This window comes from Chiloscyllium plagiosum, chromosome 11 (assembly GCF_004010195.1).
Source record: "Chiloscyllium plagiosum isolate BGI_BamShark_2017 chromosome 11, ASM401019v2, whole genome shotgun sequence".
NCBI classification, from domain to species: Eukaryota; Metazoa; Chordata; class Chondrichthyes; order Orectolobiformes; family Hemiscylliidae; genus Chiloscyllium; species Chiloscyllium plagiosum.
This window is the reverse complement of record NC_057720.1, coordinates 53,329,486-53,353,111: the sequence shown is the minus strand read 5'-3', so window position 1 is coordinate 53,353,111 and position 23,626 is coordinate 53,329,486. Positions and strand designations below refer to the sequence as shown.

At 39.5% G+C, this 23,626-nt stretch overlaps 1 protein-coding gene across 1 annotated transcript in view; it reads right to left on the bottom strand.

Moving 5' to 3' along the window:
• The window catches only part of negr1 (neuronal growth regulator 1), a 527,630-nt gene that overhangs the window by 12,253 nt on the left and 491,751 nt on the right, over nucleotides 1–23,626 (bottom strand). The window contains exons 5-6 of the mRNA XM_043699331.1: nucleotides 16,513–16,633; nucleotides 14,197–14,348 (exon numbers count right to left, since the gene is read on the bottom strand). Coding sequence (XP_043555266.1) covers nucleotides 14,197–14,348; nucleotides 16,513–16,633 — 273 coding nt within the window. The remainder of the gene's footprint in view (nucleotides 1–14,196; nucleotides 14,349–16,512; nucleotides 16,634–23,626) is intronic.

Genomic DNA, 23,626 nt, shown 5'->3' with positions numbered 1-23,626 from the left:
TTGGTGACCTTTAAGCGGCAATTGGATAGGTACATGGATGGGTGCTTAAGCTAGGACAAATGTTCGGCACAACATCGTGGGCCGAAGGGCCTGTTCTGTGCTGTATTTTTCTATGTTCTATGTTCTAAGTTGGTGCTACACTGCACCTTGCTCCTTTGACATTTTATGCAAGCATTTGACAGGCCTGCCAATTACTGTGCACACTCATCAGTGTTTGTCTTTGGCCTGCCCCATAGAGGTATTCACTTGAATTCTCTGCAGCGGAATTCATATATCACCTCACCATCCAGCAAGGTGACCCCCATGCTACCCTATCCCCTAATGTGCCTGTAGGAAACTTGCTTTGATTAATTAGCCAATAAATCCTTCTAATATATTGAATGGCAGGCAGCCAGAGGGACAGCCTGGTCAGTCATCTTACAGAAGGAAATGGCAAACCACTGCAGCACTTTGCCCACAAAGCCAGATCAATCTAATGGAAGTACATAGGTCAATCCTCAGAAGTGTGGATGGGAGAGAAGCCAAACAGGTCAAGGAATACCATCATCTTCAATCATTTCATCTCCACCACTGGCCACAGCCTCAGCAATGGTCACTCCATAGGAACAAGGGTAGACCATTTAGACTTTCAATCTTGTTCATTATTAAATTATCCAATGAGTTCTCATTGATCTGTGACTCAATCCATATTTATGGCTTTGCTTCAAAACCTTCAATGTCTTTGATAGATTTTTGTTAACAAATCTCCTTTACACATTCAAAATCTGATTAATTGGCTGTGGGATTATTTAGTTTTCTTGACAGAACACTGCTTCTTCTGTTTAGCATGCACGTACCTTGGGGAACTGATGGTGTAGTGCTAGGCTGGTAATCCAAGGGCAAAAGAGCTCCAGAAATGTGTGTTCAAAACCACCACAAAATTAATTTAATTCAAATGTGGAATTACAAACTAGCCTAATGGTGACCATAAAACTAGAAAGAGGCTTTTGTGGTGCAGTGGTAGTTTCCCTATTTCTAGACTGGAAGGTTTGGGTTTCAGTCACACCTGCTCCAAAGGTGAATCACAACACGTATGAATACGTAGATTAGAAAATATCTGCTACTCCCCCAATGTCAACTGATTACATCCATCTCTGTCCTGTATATTTACCAGGTTGGTATTTCAGTTCCTGACATGTTTCCCTGTTCTTGTAACTGAGCCAGAATTGATTTGTTCTTGATGATTATGATATAGTGAGGGATATAAGAGATAACCATTCTTTTTACTGCTGCTGCCCTCATGAGATGCCCAGTTTGAGCTGCTAGATCTATCCTTACTGTAACCTGTTTAACGTTGTGGTAGAGACACACAAAATGGTGGAGGGTATTGTCAGAATGTAGATTGAACTTAATCTGCAAAAGGACATATAGTAGTTACTACTATCAATACCAATGGACAGACACACCTGTGATGTGTAGATTGGCGAGAACAAAGTCACTTTTTTTTGTTTCTGAGATGTGGCTGTTATAAATGAATTGTCATGCCAATGTATGCAAGCCATATGATGTTTCTGTGTGAGGCTTGAGCAGTGAAATGTCTGAGAGGGGGAGAGGTCAGAGTTCCGATTGGTTGGTGAGTAATGTGGGCTGACCTGTGTCTGAAGTTAATAATGCAGTCGGTAGGATATGGCATTTGAAGATGCATTTCCTTACATTGACATTTTTGTGGGACAGCATGCATTCTGTGGGACTTGATTCCTGACATTGATTGCCATGGTTGTCTTGTCCCAGTGATTTCTCAGAATTTTTCAGCATTTTCCAGCCCCTTGCAGTTCTGAAGAAGAATGACATATCGAATTTGAAATGTCAAATCTGTTTCTCTCTCCACAGGTGATGCTGGACCTGCTGATTTTCTCCAGCATTCTGTTTTCCTTCAGATTTCTAGTATCCAAAGCATTTTTTCTTTTACTTCCTACACTTTGATACAATTGTCCAAGAAGATTCAAGCAGTCACATTTGCAAATGGAAAGCAGCCAATACCTAATTGTTAACACTGGAGTACATTGCAATTGATTTTAGTTGACATTCCCCTTCAGGAGAATTCATAACTGATCTTCATATTCACTGCTTTCTTTGATGCCTTCAATTTTTCTTTGACCTCTGTCCTCTTTTGCGTGCAGCCAGATGACAAGGCATTACAAAAGAAGTCTGTCCTTTATTATTTTAGTGTAGCGCTCTGGGGTGCTAAACTGCCATCAGAAGACTTTTTTTTCTTTCCTCTCCCCCCACTATGTCTTATTATTTTTCCAGGTTCCACAGCTCGGGTGAAGGGTGTGTGCTCAGCAGCGGAGCCCATTGACCCTGGGGAGTTGGTGAGGTGACTCCCTGAGGTCTTTGAATCTAGTGGCTTAGATAGTCTCCTTGCCAGAGGCAACTGGACCCTCCTTGGCTTGATCTTCCAAGGAACTGCAGGCAGGCTGGAAATGGGGGTCCTAACCCCCTCCAAGGTATCCTGAATGGAGGCTTCTGAGGGGCATGGCAATTTGTGCTGGTGAACATGTTCCAAAGGTGGTAAGGGGTGTCTCAACAAATCAGTAGGCAGCACAGAGGCGATGCAGGACTAATGGTGTGGGAGGTTGGGGCAGGAATCCGTGGCAGAGACCGACCGAGGGAAGATGTTGCAGGCAATAGTGAGCGACGGATCATGAACCTGCGTGAAGGAGGGTGCAGTAACAAAGACAGAGTGAATATGAATATGAGTGAGTATGACACTTAGATGTCATATACATGGACTTTAGTAAGGCATTTGATAAGGTTCCCCATGGTAAACTAATGGAGAAAGTGAAGTCACATGGTGTGCAGGGTGATCTAGCTAGGTGGATAAAGAACAGGTTGAGCAACAGGAGACAGAGAGTAGTAGTTGAAGGGAGTTTCTCGAAATGGAGAAAGGTGACCAGTGGTGTTCCACAGGGACATGTTTTGATATACATGAATGATCTGGAAGAGGGCATTGTTGATCTGATCAGTAAGTTTGCAGATGATACCAAGATTGGTAGAGTAGCAGAAAAAAAAGGGGATGATAAAATATACTGGGGAATATAGATAGACTGGAGAGTTAGGTGGAGAATTGGCAGATGGAGTTCAATCCAGACAAATGTGAGATGATGTATTCTGGGAAGTCTAATTCTATAGCGAACTGTAATGTAAATGGAAAAGCCTTGGGAAAAGTTGATGAGCAGACAGATTTGGGAGTTCAGGTCCATTGTACCCTGAAGGTGGCTGCACAGGCGGATAGAGTGGTCAAGAAGACATATAGTATGCTTGCCTTCATCAGACAAGGTATTGAGTATAAGAGCTGACAGGTCATGTTAAAATTGTACAAGACTTTGGTTCAGCTGCATTTAGAATACTGTGTACAGTTCTGGTCGCCACATTACCAAAAGGATGTGGACACTTTGGAGAGGGTGCAGAGAAGGTTTACAAGGATGTTGCCTGGTATGGAAGGTGCTAGCTATGAAGAGAGGTTGGGTAGGTTAGGATTGTTTTCATTAGAAAAAAGGAGATTTAGGTTTACAAAATCATGAAGGGTATAGACAGGATGAATAGAGATAAGCTTTTTTTCCCAGGTTGAGGGATTCAATAATGAGAGGTCATGCATTCAAGGTGAGAGGTGAAAAGTTTAAGAGGGAGACATGCGGAAAGTACTTTACAGAGAGGGTGGTAGGTGTCTGGAGCGCGTTGCCAGCAGGGGTAGTAGAGGCAGGCATGATAGATTCATTTAAGGTGCGTCTGGATAGATGCATGTGTAGGTGGGAGTAGAGGGATACAGATCCTCAGGAATTGGGTGATAGGTTTAGACAATGGATTTGGATTGGCTCAGGCTTGGAGGGCTGAAGGGCCTGTTCCTGGGCTGCAAATTTTCTTTGTTCTCTTTCTAATCCGGTGAAGTGGAGAAGATTATTGACTTTCCTGCAATGCTGCTGGTTTTCCTCCATTCCCTGGAGATGGTACCAACCCAAGTGGCGACCTCAAACCTGGTGGTGTAGCCTCCTCTGCTGGTCCTCTGGGAACAGCATGTCTCTCCTCTAGACCTCCCTGGCCACTAGGACTTCTAGGTCCTTGTCAGAGAATTGCAGTGCCCTCGTCCCCCTTCTCCAACATCTTGAGAATGACACTCTGAAATTAAACAGAGCAGATTCAGAACACCAGTGGGTACATAGCGGTATCTTAAATGTGGAGTGGGTGCCATGGATGTTGATCCTTTGGTGGATATCCGCTGCGTGGCAAGTTATTCCAGGAATGGTGTACAGTAAAACAGGGTTAGAATTGTATGAGGGAGATGACACAGGGGTGGGGAAGATTGTTTATAACTGGCAGAGTTTGGTAACATTTGGCTAGAAATCTTGCTAGACCTCATGGTGAAAAACTCTCCAAAAATATCGACACAACAAATGTAAGAAAAATATAAGGCTTAGCCCAAGGTTAGTAATCAGAGTGCTGATAGGTGAACAGGCTTTGTTGCAAGTTAAAAATTGGGCAGTGAAGACTAGCCAAGAGCTCATTGTCTCATTTAGGCTTGACTAATCCAGAGGCATGAATGCGAATTCTAGCAGCACATGAGCTGAGGCAGGGACACAATCAGTTGATGATGCTGAAAATAAGCCATCTTAGTGATGGCACTAAGTTACTTGAGGTTCAAATGTGACATGGCAGTTGTGATGCACCTGGCTAAATCTCAGGGAGAGACATGGAGCCTGGCAGCTACCACTGAGGTTTGGCGAGGAGTCAGAAAGCAATGGCTTCATGTAATGAGGTAGAAGGGATCACTGATGAAGCCCCGAGATATTTCAGAAGACATTAAATAGGAGAGGATATGTTAATCATTAGCCCTTACTTTCACATGACGAAACCAAGATGAAAGTGTATAGCAGTGGCCAAATGTACAAATTAGATTTGTTGAAAGGGTGATGAGAATTTGAGAAAATTCGGAAGGATGTAAAAAAAGGTGAGCAGAATGTAGGGACATAGTGACAATGCTTTATCACAGAGGAGCAAAAATTAGTTCGGGACGTGAACCAACATCAAAAGTGTAAACAGAAATAGACTTGGAGAAAATTGCACATCTATGTTCAGACTTTGCGAAGAAAGGGATCAAGAATAATTTATATGGATAGGCAGACGGGAAGGGAAGAGAAGATGAGATGTCCACAATGATCAACAACGACAAAAGTGATTGGGACAGGATATGAAAAACCTGTCCGAGAAAAGTCGGTGCTTGAGCACCTACAGGTTCAATCTACCATGGAGTAAAGCTTGGGGGTGATGAAAATGCAAATACTGATTTCAAAAGCACAGCTGAAGTAATGATATAGGTGAATGACTTTACAAAAACAAAGGGGTGATCTTGGTAATGGGCTACCTTAACTTTGAAATTCAGTTCAGGGTTAAATAGGATACTGATGCTGGTAGCTTAATTTTGAACAAGATGACAGGAAAGTTGACTGAATTCAACCTGGGATAAAAGAGTCATGCTAATGGATGATTTCACTTTTATCGATCTTGATTGAATGAAAGTTCTTTCTCATAAAGGACATTAATCCTTTAAACAGTCGACTGATGTTTTAATTGAGTTCATATAACGCAGTCCACAGCTGAACATCTTTTCTGGTAAAATAGTGTTAAGGAACAATGTTTATGTGTTAGAAACATAACCAGTATATTTCAGTGCCAGGGCCTCTACCCTTGCAGTTTTTCTCTTGAATAATCTTTTAAGTACTGTTATATTCATAAAAGTGACATGATAAATTGTGTGCATACTCATTTTGAGAAATTAATCTTTTGAATGTTCAAAATACAATTCGATTGAGCACCCCGCACTAGAAAAAAAAGTAATTATCCTTCCAGTTGAAACAATTTTTTTTGGTATCAATTGTTTCAAAGGAAAGGGTACATTTGATTTAGAAGCATAATATTCTAATATAGGTTTGATTTGTTAGAGTTAGATTGCTGAATTGCTTGCAAATTTTTCATATTGCCAGACACTGCAAATAAACTTCTTTTCTGTAACTGAGATAATAGTAACAGATATCTTTTGGAATTTGTGGTGATTTGATAATGTGACACTGAGTAAAGAACACAAACACTCCCTAGATGGTTTTCTGGTCACATTGTTGACTAAATGCAGGAGTTGGGGAAAACCAGAGATGAGTCATTCATTACAGACTGCTCTGATGCATCCTGTGGACGAGAACAAACATTTTAAATTGAGGTGAAAGCACCCTGGTTGCCCATCTGTTCCAACTCAAGTTTGAGTATCCAAGCAGAATGCACTGTCCCTTTGCAATCATTTTGAACTGCATGAAAAACAACTTGTAAAAAACAGATTTATCAAAGATACAATTCACTTTTCATGCCAAGTCTGGCTTCATTTAAAGCCTTAGCTGGAGTTGTGCAAGACTCATTTGTGCTACCAACTTGAGCCTATCATCTTGTGCTTTCTTTAAAAACAAAGGATGTGTATTTTGTGCTATACAACTCTGAATAGTTATGCATCTTTGCTCACTCAAAGAAAAGCTAACAATGCCATGCAAGACAGGATCCTATCACAGATAAAGATTGTGAGTTTGTGAAAGGCATTAACCATGATTTAGCTTGAAGAGCAAGACAAACTAGATAAGTTTGTGAAAATGAAACACTGAAAAAGGAATAATTTAAGTGTAAACTTGTATGATGCTTTAAAAAAACTCGAATTAAAAAGTCAACCATTTCAGACTGCCTGATTTCAAAGTCTGAGGTAGACACTTGCTAAATTAAAGAATCCAGTTCAAGGGCTCCAACAAAATTGAAAAGTGTAGGAGAGAAAATTAGGCAAATGCTGCTGCTAGTAGTGAACTTTATTGCCATAGCTTATAAAATATAGAAGTAAGTTATTGGAAGAGATTTCAGATTGTTATCAAGAATGATTACTTGGAATTTCTGCACTTATAGTTTTATTTCAAAATATATTTTTCCCATGGCATTTATTGACAACAGTAAAACCTGGAAATGTTAGCTTGCTTGGGCCTAGACTACCCATGTTGTGGATGGTGAGAGGGGGACTTTGTTTTGACCCCTTCTTTCCAAAACATCAATTGCAATTATGTCAAGTGGCCAAACTTCCAAGAAATAATTGGAAAATAAAGTTTCTAAGCTTAGGAACTTAACCCAGATTGATCAATAGCTCCATTAACCCATGGTGCAGCAGTTCCTTTAATTCTGGATGGCACTGAGCTCTAACCGGTGTCCCAATGCAACTTTTCTACCTCATGAAGTTTTTTTTCACTCTCACTTCTTTGAATTTTTCTAAACGACAACTTACCAAGTACACAGACAGAATCCGCATTTAACAAAGTTCTGCTGGGTAATCTGCTCCAAATTTATAGTTTTCTCACACCAAACCTGATAGCCTTGCAGCTCTCTCAGGGCTAAACAAGCATGCTCATAGACATGCAGTATAGCCATAAATGATCGTTACATCTTTCACAAATTTGAACCTTCAAGTATTTGAACATATGAAACAATTTAGTATAACTTTGCTGTCAAATGATTATTAATTAATGACATCCAGACTGTCCTGTGATTTGGAGACGTCTTGATATGACATAACTGCAACAAACTGGCACCTAACACAAGGAGGCAGAATTACTCAGCATTTACAGGCTCTCATCTCCATTAGATATAACATATCTTAACAGCCTTAACTAGAGAATAACATGGCAAACCAGTGAAGAGAAGCCTTCATTCTTACCTAGCTTTGTCTTTATCTACGTCTTGCCTTTATTATCTACATTCATAGACATGTAAATAGCATTCTGTTATTGTTTTATAATACATCATTGTCAAGTTTTGAAATTGTGCCCTCAAGTCTAGGTTATTAATATATATCAAGAAAAGCAGTGATTCTAACACTTCTTCCCTGGGTTACACCACAGTCTGAAAAATAACTGTTCTTCTTTTCCTGTCAGTCAACTACCTTGGTATCAGAGCTGCCACAGTCCTTTTAATTCCTTTGGCCTTTTCTGTAACTTTTTATCAAAATGCCTTATGAAGCCCATTGATGTGTCATACCTTGTATGTTTTAGAGATATATTTTCTTAAGTTTAAAAATAGAATTTTAAACTTAAGTTCCGTGAACATAACCTGGTAAACATTTTAGGTCTGTACACCATTACATGCTTAAAATAATTACAATTACAAAAGTAAAATTATAAAATGGCAGGTGTGCTTAGTTAGCTAAAGAGCTGGAAATACACAATGTGCATTTATTGCAGTAAAGGATGAGTTATTCAGATTATTAAGAATATGTTATTCATGTGGTAAAGGGTATGTTATGAATGAATGGAAGCTTTGGAATTAAAAAGTAGCAGATCTGCATTCTTACATGGCATTGTGGTTTATTTGTAACAGTAGAATTGGCCACATTTCCATGGAGATGGGTGCAGCTTAGTGTTTTTTTTTTGTTTATCTCTATGAAATCAGTTTGAGTGTAGCAGCAGGCAAAAACTGGGTGATGTTTGGAAGAATACCTAAGATCTACGTCAGCTTTGGGTCATAAATAGCTTTTGATTCTTTTGAAATTGAGAGTTGAAGCCAGCCCTACCTTTGAAATAGATCCATCATCCATGACAAGCCTGCAATAGGGAGTTGATATTCAGTACAAGACAAAGGGTAGAAAAGGAATAAAACCTGGAAAGTTTATTAAACTGGAAGCTAAAGGAAGAGATCTATTTTAATCTTCTCAATAAAAAGTAGTTAACATGGTTTCACTTCTGGCAGTATTAGCTCAGTTGCAGTTTGAAACCAAAGTGACAAGTTCTTAGCAATTAAGGCATTTACTGAGGTTTTAAACCACTGCTCAGGAATCATTGGGAGGTTTGAGTTGTAGAATTCAAAGTCAAGAAAGAAATTGAGGGCTGCTTAGTCAAAAGCTGTGATAGAAGGAACTCCATGAAAATTTGTACCTTGAAGAATAGCTAGAATACTGAAGAGAAATCAGAATAAATGCCACCAGCTGTGACATACCATATGTATGTTTGGTTTGGTCTGAGATAAGGAAGTTCTTAAAACTGTATGGAAGATAATAAAAAGTTGAACTAAGTTTGTAATGTAAGTTTTTAAGAACTATTGTGTTAAGTTATTAGGGAGTACCTTATTTATCTTGATATCTGCAATTAAGATTGTTTTTCTTTAAAATGTGAAATTCTGTTATGTAGTTCTGCCAGTTAATTGTAGTGTGTTTCGAATTGTCTTTAAACATTAACCAATGTCTAACAGGACTGAACACATGTGCACCACAACAACCATATTATTCTCATAAAACAGTTTTGGCTAATTAAAGAACTCCAGAAAGCATCTCATGCACGATCTGTCCTTAATAAATCCATGCTGGCTGTCTTTGATTCATTCACATTAATTCAAATGATTGTTGATGTGATCCTGAGTTATTATTTCTCAGAGTTTTCCTAGGTCCGAGGTTATGCTCACTGTCTGGAATAGTCATTACATCCTTTATAAATGAAGGCTGTTACATTTACAATTCTCCAGTCGTTTGGCAGTACCCAAGTATCTAAATGGGATGAGAAGATTATGGTCTGGGACTCGACAATTTTCCTCCCTTATTTTCCTCAGCATCCTAGGAAGCTTCTCATGTGCCCCAGTGACTTAGCAGCTTATCAAGTGCAGCAAGTTAGCCAATATATACACTTTATCAAATTTTTATCCTATCCAATGTCTCAAAACCTCCTCTTTTATCATGGCTATGACAGAATCTTCTTGCTTGGTAAAGACAGACATAAAGTATTCATTTGAGCCTCAGTCCAGTCTGCTGCCTCAATACATAAGTTTCCTTTCGCTTCATCGTTGGCTCCACTCCTTCTTTTACATCCCTTTTACTATGTAAATGGCTATACAGGGCATTTCCATTTCCTCTATGTTGGATGCCAAACTCTTAATTTCTCTTTGCTTCCCACAGTTCTTGTTTCACTTCCATTCTGATCCTTTCATATTTAACCTAATCCTTCCTTGTATTGTCCACCTGACATTTAACATATGTACTCTTCAGTTTACGTTTTGTGTCATCCAGAATTTTGTTTTTCTCCCTTGGGTGAATGTACTTTGGCCATACCTGAAGTATTAAAGGCAGCCCATTGTTCTGTCATAGTTTTCTCTGCATAGGCTTTGATTCCATTTTATTAGACACTATTATCTCCTTGAGACTGATTACTAAACTGAGTGATCTCGGACTAAGCCCCACTCTCTGCAACTGGATCCTCAGTTTCCTGACCCACAGGCCACAATCAGTGAAGATTAGGGACAATATTTCATTCTCACTAACACTCAATAGTGGAGCTCCCCAGGGGTGCATACTCAGCCTCCTACTGTACTCACTGTATACCCATGACTGAGTCGCCAAATACCAGGCTAATGCCATTTACAAGTTCACTGATGACACCACCATAGTCAGTTGAATCTCAGATGACGACGAAATAGACTACAGATGAGAGATGGAAGACCTGGTAAAATGGTACACTGAGAACAACCTAGCTCTCAATGCCAGCAAAACCAAGGAACTCATTATTGACTTTTGTTGGGATGTTATTCATTATCCCCTACACATTAACAGCACAGAGGTGGAACGAGTGGAGAGTATCAAGTTCCTGGGAGTGGTCATCCACAACAAGCTTTGTTGGGACTCTTCATGTGGACGCACTGGTTACAAAGGCCCAACATCTCTTCTTCCTCAGGCAGCTGAGGAAATTTGACATGACGGCGAATACCCTTGCCAACTTTTATAGGTGTGCCATCGAGAGCATTCTGTCTGCATGTATCACTACCTGGTATGGCAACTGTATCATTCAAGATCAGAGACAGTTACAGAGAGTGGTGAACTCGGCCTGGACAATCACAAAGGCCAACCTTCCATCGATAGAATCCATCTACCAGGCCCGCTGTCAAGGAAAGGCCACCAGCATTCTCAAAAATCCATCCCACCCTGGCAATGCTTTTCTACAATCTCTACGATCAGGGAGAAGGAACAGGAGCCTGAACAAAAGCACCAGCCAGTTTTGAAACAGTTTCTACCCTACTGTTGTTAGAATACTGAATGGACTCACAAACTTTTAACATTTGCCTGTACCTGTGTTTTTGTTTTTGCCACTGTTTACCTATTATTTACTGATCTATGCTATTTAATTCTGTGCTCTGCCTGTATTGCTCGCAAGACAAAGCTTTTCACTGTGCCTCGGTACACATGACAATAAATTCAATTCAATTCAATTCAACCCCATTATAGTTGACATTCCCCTGGTTGATCGGTACCAAGTGCTGGCCTTTTATAAGCTAGATCTCCATTATTGCCATTACATCATGGCCCTGATCTTCAGGTCAGCATCAGAAAGAATGTACTTGTTCTAACTGCAACTTAATATACCCATGTACAATCTTATGTTAGGACCCATCGTGCCTTCTCATGTGAGGTCCAGTAGTTCTGCACAGAGGTGGAATGCTAATTGCTTAATGTATTCTAGTGCAGCCACAGTCCTTTCTCACAATGAAAAACAAAACATGCCCATTTAAAGTCTGTCTTCATTACATTGACTTACATTGTTTTAAATGACCTGTCAACACTACCATTTCACAAATTCTCTTTATCGATGGTGCTAATATCTCATCACCCCTGAAAATACTCAAAAACTCTCTTGACAACAATGTTCACATCCTCCTTCATCCCCTGATAATATTCATTCCCCCCACCATATAAATTGCTCATTTCCACACCCTCTCACTCCCTGTCAATGCTGAGTCTTCCAGAAATCCTGGCTCCAGTCAGAAAGTGAGTCAGGACAGGAGATGCAGGAAGGGTTCAGCAATGTTGAGGGACGAGAAGATGGGTTGAACAATGTCTGGAATTGCTGGCCCTGGGGTGAACATCGCTGGGAGTTAGGATGAATGTTGCTGGGGTATCTGACTGGTGGAACTTTCTAGGAAGGCTTGTTTATTGCCAAGATGGGGCATTGATGAACATTATTGGGGGAGAGTTGAATATTGCTAGAGGTTGAGGGAGATTCATTTTGCGAAGGTGACTGAATATTGCTAGGAGAGGTTGTGAACATTGCTGGGAAGGGATAAATTTTGAGGGGGTGGGGTAGCATTGAGGGGTGTAGTGTTGAACATTGCTGAAATATGGTGGAACTTTGATGTGAGTGCTCAAGTGCTTTGACTCCTCAGCTGATTTTGATTTACGTAGATTTTATTCCTGTTGTGAGAAACACTGAGCAAGTCTGAGTGAAGTCTTGTAAAATGTTTCTGTGGAGAAAGTGAGGACTGCAGATGCTGGAGTACCAGAGTTGAAAAATGTGGTGTGTGGTTCAAGCCAACTGATCCCACTGTCACAGGAAACACAGAGAGGTCTGACAGGGTACAACTGGCAATCCCACGTAAGTACAGCAGACATGCATCCTTTGGAAATTGCTCACTGTCGTGACATGGATCAATGACACACGTTCAGGTAACTATGAGGAAAAACTGGCCTAAGTCTTCTGATGTTGGAAAAGGTTTTGACTCAATTTCAACTTCGATTCAAATGTCTCTCCCTAGGTCAGAGGATTTGGTCTAATATTTCTACATAATTGTCCAAACTAGCAGCTGACTAACCATATTTGCTACACTCTTGTGTCTTAACAAAAATAACCCTGTTCCTTACAGAATTTTACTATGCAGTTCCCAAAATATGCTACTGTTATATTATGGTTCTGGACTTTCAAACCAGAGGCTGGGATTTGAGGTACTATCCTCTGCATATTTGCAAAACTCCTACTCTTTTTGATGACTAAAGGATCAGTCAGGCTTGCATATAATATTTGTATATAAGAAAAAATTAGTTAGGCTTGGTCAATTAATCTAACATGTCATTTGGTGATTACTGGAATTGATTATTAAGGAAGAGACAGTAGAATTTAGAAAATCGTAATGCAATCAGATTGAGTCAACATGGTTTTGGGAAAGTACAATCATAGTTGACAATTTTATGAAAGATTTTTGAGGGAGTAGCAAACTGGGTGTAGTACCAAGCATTCTAATTCATATTTGTTCAGAAAAGATGGAAGCAGTAGATCCTCCATCCAAATACTGGACAATTTACTCAGAATGACAGGCAATCCTCATTAACATACAGGATGCAGACTGAAGTCTTACTTGTAGCATTTATATTACCAGGCAGGATATTTACACTAGAGTATGCAATTATTGTTTCGTTATTTCTAGACACACCATTAAACAAAAATTTACACTGCTCCCTTTGTTATTTTAGACTGCAGTCACAGGAGAACCTTGGTGTTATGGTGTTAAAAATGCCAGTATCAAATTATACTTAGCTCTCAAAAGGGTAAACTCACAGTACTGTATAGCTGGCAGGTCTATATTAGATTTCAGTTGGTGTGTCTGGAGAATGAAAGATAATTTGACATTCTAGCAGCTATTCACCCTCATTGCTACTGTGACAACTCGATTCATTTGAACTTGAAAGCACTGCCAAGTTGGGCAAGTGGGTTAATCTCTTGGGGTGGTAGGATAGTCAGGTTTGACAAAAAGCTAACCTTGCAGTGAGGCTTTTAAAACTGAAACAAGGATCTGTGAAAGCTGGAGGCAGTCAGGCAATAAAATACTTCTTAGAAGGTTGTAAAGATTGGAGTCAGCAGGAAGAGAAGGATCTATCTTTGCAACAGAGCAAATTGCAGAGGAATTACTGAGGAAGACTTTTAATACTGACTGAAGTTAGTGCCTATAATGGATTACAAGATTCCTGCCTCACCTTCCAACTTCAAAATCTCTGTTTAATTCTGGTACTTAACAATGCCTACTGCTGCCATGTATATATCATTGAAAGCCAGGTCATCTATTGGTCTGCATGCAATTGTTCTCTGGCCTCAAGTTCGCTGGAGTTCAAATCAGGAATATCTATGAAAACTGAGATGTGGTACAGAAGAAATTGAGCAAGTGAATCATTCAATTGTAAATTAACTAAAAGAAAGAATGCTTAAATGGACTTACATAGATAGATCTTGACACCAACATTGAAATACCATGACATTTATGAAATAAAATGGAAAGTTCATAAATCTAGCTCTTTAAAGCCCATTTCATTTTGAATTAATACACGTAGGAATCTCTCTTATGACTTACTGTGTAGAAAATGACTAGCACTACTTGTCCCAAGCTTATTAGCAGCCACGCACGTGTAGTTGCCATAGTGATCCTCTGTAATGTTGGTAACGGTGAGAATTGATCTGGTACTGAAGTTCTTGATTTGAATCCCCTGCCTTCCAGAGGCCAACCTGATGGATTGACAGAAACAAGTACAGTGATTAAAAAGCTATAACTATCACCAAACAAAGCAATCACAGCTTTCCCTCCTGCACTAAAGCAGAAGCTGTGTACTACTGAACTAAAAGCACATTCTCACTGAAAACAAAATTAATTTTCACTGTGGGGTGGGGCTGGGGGCTGGTAGTGAGCAGAGTATATGAGATGGAGCCAAAGTACACAACTAAATTAATTTAACTCCTGTGAGCACCCAGAATATACCTCTCGGGAACACTAAGAACATTATCTGATCTTTTGTTGAATGAATGTTATGTGAGCTAAGTAAAATGAGCGGCTTTAAAATTCCAGGAAAGACTATTTTGAAATCATATACTACTTACTTTCCTGAGACCTGAATTTTCTCCATAACAGTTATTAGAAATGTGAATGATGTTTCAATTTCATACGATTTTGATTTCCATCCATTGTACTCTGTTGTTGTTTTTCAGCAAATCTGTTTTTATGGATTAGTTTACCCCCTCCCCCACTGCTTTAAAATGATTTATTTATAAATTGAACTGTGGGTGGAGTTGAACTGAAGGCTTAAAATTATTGAATTCAATGTTAAGTCCACAAGTCTGTAAAGTGTCAAATTGAAAAATGAAGTGCTGTTCCTCAAACCGGCATTGAGTTTCATTACATGGAAAAAGAGAATATCTCAAAAGTTGAAAAATTAATGATAAAAATACACAGTTGTTCCCCTTCATTCTGCTCTTTCTTTTCCATCTCAAGCTACTACTGACTAACTGGTTCTAATACCTTGCCTGTGGAAATATTTGACAATTAATGCATTTTTAGAAGAACTTCAAATTTATCATCTTTGCAGTATTCCGCTGTCTCAGTTGAACTTTTATGCTGGATTTTGCAATGCATCAGTATTTTAAATTTATGGACTGGCTATGAGCTGGATTTTCATTTTGGGTTCAGGCATCTAATGGCTGAATCATTTCTGGGTCCCACTCGGTCAACATCAGTGATCTAACATGATGTGATCTGATTGTTTTAAAGGAAAAGTCCCTAATGTCCACAGGCAAGTTCAGTACCTAATTAAGCATATAGGAGGTAAGAACTAGCCTTGAAGGTAATATTTAAAGGCCAAAGTCAGGTAATACTGGGGCTACCGATGACTAGAAGAATGAAGCAGGCAGGAGAGCAGGGAGCCAGCAATCTCATGGTTCAAGTGCTCACTCTTCATGAATTCAAGCTATTCTACTCAAACTATGGTCACTTTGTGTTACTACATCAGCACTTCAAATTGACTATTGCTTTTTATACAAGATGCTTCAGCAGCAGCCACAGTTAGTAATGGATCCCCATTGTGATCCTGTTGGCCGTGTACTACTTGTTCCATACAGTTTTCAGTTATTAACAGATAATCACATTTTCGATCCCTTTCAAGTCTATTAACAAACTCATCAATGAGCTTAACAACAATTTAATTGGAGGCATGTAAGCTACTCCCTTTACACATTCTGTCAGAGAGACCATTGCACCAATGGAGGTGCTACCTTTAAGGCCCAGGTCCAAGTCCCAACTGCTCCAGAGGTGAGTCTTAATATTCTTGAATGGGTTAATTAAAATAAATCTAAAATTCTATCAGAAATGCTTTGGAAGACCAACACACCATCCAATATGTGTACTGTCAGGCTCTGCCCACACCTGACCTTTCCCTCACAGTTGATTATAAGTCTTGCCCTATCACACCCAGTAGCTACCTTTGCAAAAGGAGATAGGATATTTAATGGTTTGATTTCCACCCCCTTTTCTCAACCCCTCCATTCCCTGAATCCAGCCACATTCCTCACTTGTCCTTACCTGGATTATGAAAGCTGATTTTGCAATCTCCTCGAAGCTCAAATCTTTCTTTACAACTGCCATGTGCCTGATTTATGTTCCTACATTAGCTGTACTATGAATGTAAGTGGTCTTTTTTATTTAGAGATATGATATTTTGTGTTCAATAACAGCTAAATTCTTACTGTTGTGTATTATATTTAGCCACTTCTGTAACAAATCAAGCTAATGTTTTAACACTATAGCTATCAATCACAGCCATTTTTTGAACATATGGCATGAGGATCTGAGCCAAGCAAAGATAAAGCAAAAAATATGCTTTTGGTCAGAATGTGGACTTACTTTTTGTCTCCTTTGTACCATTCAAAGGCTGCTGCAGGAACTGCTAAAGCTTCACATCGCAACAATCCTCCTTTACCCAGTACCATTCCAGGGCTCTTAATTTCCATTATTGCAGGAGGGTCTAGAACAGAAAACAGTCAACATGTTGGCACAGAATTCACAGACAAGGTATGAAATACTGAAATATTTTCTAATGTTGGACTGATAGATTTTGGATCTGCAGAGGTCTGCAGGCCACTCTCTTTAACATTTCACACTCAGCGTGTGTATACTTCACACATACACAACAAACATCATTGCATTTATATCAAAAAAATTATAAACTTACACACATTGCCAATGTTGCATAGTATACAAATTCAAGGCACACAATGCCATTCATAAAATAATTTTAAAGCCTACAGCAGTTTACATTGCTGTTTTAATTTAGTTATCTTGCAAAACTTTTCTTCCAATTCCTATAAAAACAGAAACTTCCATTGATATAACATTTCATAACTTCAGAAATTGCACAAACAATTAGTTATTTGTAAAGTACTGTGACTGCTGGGCTAGTAGGCAAAAGCAAAACCAAGATATGTTTACATATGGGCCCATTACAGCAGGACTTGAATGACCAAATAATTATGTTTTGAAACTGTGGTTCACGAACAACTATTATCAAAGATAGTAAATATTGTGGTCATATCTACCAGAACCAGCTGAGATTTCTTGGTTAGACTCACAGGCACCAGCCTTACTACTGGTGTTAATCTAAGTTAGTGATACCAAGTGCTGATGACATGCTTCCTTGGAGGAGGTCTATATGAAGCCTTCAGCAGAAGTGAGGCCTAGGCTTGCTGAACACAATATGTCTATTACATGATACCTAATAACCATTTATATTACTTCTCAGATTAGATTTAAGAGTAAGTATGCATTACTTTTCAGTTTTATGGAACTTACATCTTAGAGTCATGATTCGGAGATGCCGGTGTTGGACTGGGGTGTACAAAGTTAAAAATCACACAACACCAGGTTATAGTCCAACAGGTTTAATTGGAAGCACTAGCTTTCGGAGCGACGCTCCTTCATCACCTGACGAAGGAGTGTCGCTCCGAAAGCTAGTGTGCTTCCAATTAAACCTGTTGGACTATAACCTGGTGTTGTGAGATTTTTAACTTTGTACATCTTAGCGAGTTGTCTTAGAACAACTGGTTAGCTCCTCCAGAAACAGTTCTTTATATCTTGATGGGTAGAGTTTATCTTGTGAAGTCAGCTACCCTATCAGGTGCTGATTTCCTATACAATATTTCTCCACACCCTCTCCCCCAACCCCCCTCTCTCTCTAAGATTTTTCTAATTATTAGATTCTTTATATTAGTTTTAAATGAATAAAAAGATTTAGTAAATAGGATTAAAACTCCCTATCTCACACTAAACCTCTGACATTATAAATGGCTGACAAATTTACTGGATTGGATGTCAAAGCATTCATGCTCAGCCATTACTATGCTGAAACTAAATGGATCTTTGATTTGATTACTTTACAGTGTGGAAACATGCCCTTCGGCCCAACAAGTCCACACCGACCCTCCGAAGAGCAACCCACCCACACCCATTCCCCTACACCTAATGCTACGGGCAATTTAGCATGGCCAATTTACCTAACCTGCACGTTTTTGGGCTGTGGGAGGAAACCAGAGCATCCGGAGGAAACCCACGCAGACACGGGGAGAGTGTGCAAACTCCACACAGACTGAGGTAGGAATTGAACCCGGGTCTCTGGCGCTGTGAGGCAGTAGTGCTAACCACTGTTTATGGGGGCCACCTTGCCACCCATAAATTTTCTTGAATGTCCTTCACAGAGGATGAGTTCTGGCATCAATGTTACTGTTGAACAACTATCTTCCTTGGAGAAATTTTGGTTTCCTCAAGTTATATCAGAGAAGATAGCTGTATTTCTAAAATAAGTTTTGATGTTGCAATAAGCAGACTTGAAAGTGATCTTTTTTTCCTATATATTATTTTGATAACATCACTATTTTATCAGTTAGTGAGGCTGACTGTGCTGCTTTGGTACTGCTTTTTGTAAGTAGCTGAATTGACTTGTTCTGGAGTCTACTAACTCCTGTCGCTTGCAGTATCAAAGATGTCCAATGCTTAGATTTTAAAGTTTCATTTATGGTTGGAAGACAATTGAAAAACCTCTCCAAACCTTTGAAATCAATAGTATCTTTTGATCCTTTAGTTGTGAAGAGTTGTCAGACACCAACACATGATTAACCTTGTTTTTTCTTCTCTTGGGTTCAGCAAAAATTATTCAAAGACCTGTGAGACCTTCCTCTTGTTCAGCAGATTTAGATTGAACACTGGCATTTGGCTTCTAAGCCGGCTGAAGTCCTTTAACATATACAGAATTTTAAGAGCAAAGCATGAATTTCTGCTGATATGTGAGATGTGTCGTGTTCTGGTGACATACACCAATTTCACACAGTATTAGCCTCTGTGTTTAAAACTACTTTCAGCATTGCTTTGATTTGGAGTGATGTTCTGTCTGTGCATGCAGTTCTTTGTCAGAAGATTTGAGTTTAATTCTTTTCAAACCAAGGTTGATTTCAGATAGTACTCTCCCTGGTGTCAGATTTGAAACAACTCGGATGTCTGTTAACCCATATGATCACTGCTATGTCGGGTTTAGATGACTTGATTGTTACCCCCAAGGAATGGCTACATTTCCTCTTCCAAAGGTGGTATGTCATCATATCAGATTGTGTCGTTTTAATGAATGTAAACCTTGATAATCAGGTTTTTTTCCCCAAAGATGCATACTGTCAGTTACTTTGTAAAAGTAAAAATGAAAAATTCTGTGGGTCAAAGATTATCTTTGACCTTTACACATTCTCTGGAAATGTCATAAAAGTTACATTGGTGTAATAGACAACCTTTCTATTTATGTGTTTGTCAACTCCATTATCTGGAAAAGTAATTTCTCACATCAAAATGTTTAAAGACTTTGTGATGATCTATCATGTGATGCACCAATGTTTTCATACCTTAGAAAGATGACAAAGTCTGATGATCCTCTTGAATGAGGTTTACTTTCTGTTCTGATCATTCACCTGTGCTGTTTTAGATTTTATCTTCCACCACAAAAAGTCATTTTTACTTCCACATAGTAATGTTTAATAACCTCTTCTTGTTCTGTCTTCACAATTTCACATTAATCAGTCATCATTCTGCTGATTTAATGATGTTCTTAATTATAACCTTTTCTCCAATGCTTTTGTAACTTTTCCTGACCATTTAAAATAATTATTATGATGTTTGTTTCCTGGGTTTAGCAATTCAAGCCTGCTTTTAGCTTCTCAGTCTCAAGTTTTTCTTCAATATAAAATTTTTCACCCTTTTTCTCAGGTACTTAACTTATTTTGTGTGTCCAGTATTGACTGATTTATCCTGGGTTCATGGTTTGGGTATTTCCCCTTCTGGCTTTGGTGAGACTGTCCTTGGTTTACACTTTTTTTTCAGTATATTTCAGTATTTCCAATTGTTTTAGTTTCTGCAGTAGGATTTGTGGTACAATTCTACAGTCTTCTTACTTACTGACTGCTGCTTTCGCGAAATAGCTCTGTGGACTTTTAAAATGGTGATTTTTTAGTGATACCCTCAACATTCTGACTGGAACCTTTTGAATATAGGAAGTCTTTGGCAGAAGTGAGTCCTTTTTGTGTTGAACAGAATATATTTATTACATGCTTTTAGTAACTATTTATATTACATTAGAGTTGCATGACAGTCTCTTGGGAATCTCTGGTTAGACTGAAGAGTAATTACACTTTATGGTTTAATCATGTGAAACTAAACTTGAAATAACATCTTAGACTGGTTAGCTCCTCCCAGGAAAAGATTTTCATTTTTTTTTTAATACTGAAAAAGAGACCCTCTTCAAATAGTGCCATGGGATCCACTAAACTTACCTGAAGAAACTGAGAGGGTCTTTATTACATAGAACATAGAACATAGAAGAATACAGCACAGTACAGGCCCTCCGGCCCTCGATGTTGCGCCGATCCAAGCCCACCTAACCTACACTAGCCCACTATCCTCCATATGCCTATCCAATGCCCCCTTAAATGCCCATAATGAGGGAGAGTCCACCACTGCTACTGGCAGGGCATTCCATGAACTCACGACTCGCTGAGTAAAGAACCTACCCCTAACATCTGTCCTATACCTACCCCCCCTTAATTTAAAGCTATGCCCTCTTGTAATAGCTGACTCCATACATGGAAAAGTCTTATACAACTGCATCATGACCTCAGGACTCCGGAACTCAATTCCTCTACCAATAAAAGCCAGTACGCCATATGCCTTCCTCACCGCACTATTTACCTGGGTGGCAACTTTCAGAGATCTGTGTACATGGACACCAAGATCCCTCTGCTCATCCACACTACCAAGTATCCGACCATTAGCCCAGTACCCCATCTTTTTGTTTTTCTTCCCAAAGTGAATCACCTCGCACTTAGCTACATTGTATTCCATCTGCCACCTTTCTGCCCAGCTCTGCAGCTTCTCTATATCCTGCTGTACCCTGCCACATGCTTCCTCACTGTCAGCAACTCCTCCGACTTTCGTATCATCCGCAAACTTGCTTACCCAACCTTCTAACCCCTCTTCCAGGTCATTTATAAAAATGACAAACAGCAATGGTCCCAAAACAGATCCTTGCGGAACACCGCTAGTGACGGCACTCCATGAAGAAACTTTGCCATCAACTACTACCCTCTGTCTTCTTCCATCCAGCCAATTCCTAATCCAAACCTCTAACTCACCCTCAATGCCATATCTCCGTATTTTCTGCAGTAGCCTACCATGGGGAACCTTATCGAACGCCTTACTAAAATCCATATATACCACATCTACCGCTTGCCCCTCATCCACCTCCTTCGTCACCTTTTCAAAGAATTCAATAAGGTTTGTGAGGCACGACCTGCCCTTCACAAAACCATGCTGACTATCTTTGTTCACATTATTCCTATCCAGATGTTCATAAATCCTATCCCTTACAATTCTCTCTAAGACTTTGCCCACAACAGAAGTTACCTGGAAATAAGGTGAGTTGAGTATGACAGTCTTTGAATTCAATGCTATATGTGACTGAGTGTGGCATCAAGGACTCCTGGCAAAAATAGGAATCAGAGGGCAAACTCTATATTGGTTGGAGTTATACCTGTCACATAGGAAGATGGTTGTGGTTATTGGTGATCAGTCATCTCAGCTCCAGGACATCTCTGGAGGAGCTCCTCAGCGTAGTGTTCTTGGCCTAACCTTTTTAGCTGCTTCATTAATGACTTTCCCGCCATCAGAAGTGGAGATGTTCGCCAATGATTGCACAATGTTCAGCATTATTTGCGACTCCTCAGATACTACAGAAGTCCATATTCAAATGCAACAAGATCTGGACAATATCCAGACTTGGGCCAACAAGTGGAAAGTGACATTTGTGCCAAACAAATGCCAGGCAATGACCATCTCCAAAAAAAGACAATCTAACCTCCAACCCTTTGATTATTTAATGGTGTTACCATCACTGACTCCCCCAATATCTATGTCCTCGTGGTTACCATTGACCAGAAACTCAACTGGACTCGTCAAATAAGCATAGATGTTACAATAGCAGATCAGAGGCTAGGAATACTGTGGTGAGTAACTTACTTTCTGACTCCCCAAAGCCTGTTCACCATCTACAAGGCACAAGTCAGGAGTGTGATGAAATATTCCCTACTTGCCTGGATGACTGCAGTTCCAACAACATTCAAGAAGCTTGACACCATCCAGGATAAAGCAGCCCGCTTAATTGACACTACATCCACAAACAACCACTCTCTCCAGCACCGAAGCTTGGTTGCAGCAGTGTGTTCTATTTACAAGAGGTACTGCAGAATTCACTAATGATTCTTATACAGCACTTTCCAAATCCACAACCACTTCTTTTTAGAAGGACTAGGGAAGCAGATATATGGGAACATCACCACCTGCACATTAACTTCCAAGACACTCACCATCCTGACTTAGAAATATATCACCATTCCATTCCTTCATTGCCATTGGCTCAAAAGCCTGGACTTCTCTCCCTAATGGCATTGTCAGGCAACCTATAGTACACGGACTGCAGTGGTTCAAGAAGGTGGCTCATCACCATCTTCTGACGGACAACGAGGGATTGACAATACAATGCTGGCCAGCCAGCGATGCCCATATCCTATGAGTGAATACAAAGGAAACAACAGCTCCAATGCAGCAGTATTCCAGCACAGAATTTTTTTTTTTTTTTGCCTGGATTAGAGGCCCAAATTCTGGAATGGAGCTAGAGCTAACTGTTAATTTGAAATACTGTCATGGGATTTTGTACATCCACCCAAAGCAGCTCACTTAGCACTTACCAGCAGTTTTGCTCCCACTTATTTTCTCCTGATACAGGTCTGATTTTACAACCTGCTCAGAGATAACATATTTTATTGTTAATTGTTAATTATGCTTTTAATGAATTCAGCATTAACTACAAAAACAAAATCTTCCTAAATGATCATTACTACAAGCTTTTAGAGCTTTGATAGGTCCATCTTCTACTATAATTCTATGAGCAAATGTTGACAATATTCTTAACTATCATTGGTTTTGGTGTTCTAATACACTGAAGCTCAGCATTTTAATTACTTTACCTTCCTTGCTGTTTAACCTGTTAAAGTAACTTAGCACCAACCTTTTAAGTGCACTAGACTTCAAGGTGCATCAATTGTATTTAGCCCATTTTCTACTGAAATGTTAATTTCAAACAAAAAAAACCCTGAAATGGATACATTCAGCACACATTTTGTTATAAGAGCCAGATGCAAGGTAAATATGGGGGAGGTATTGCAGGGGCACAGGCCAGTAAGGAGAATGAGGGGGATTAGGCAAGCTGGTTGGATTGAACATGGAAAATAGCAAACATGGAGATGTCAGGCTTGGGAAGAGGATCATTTTTGATCTAAAGAGGGCCCAATAAGGAGGTACACTCCCTTTCTGATATGTGGGCTCAGCACTACTAACTGCCAGGGTTCTAACTCTATTGTTCACCTCATCATCC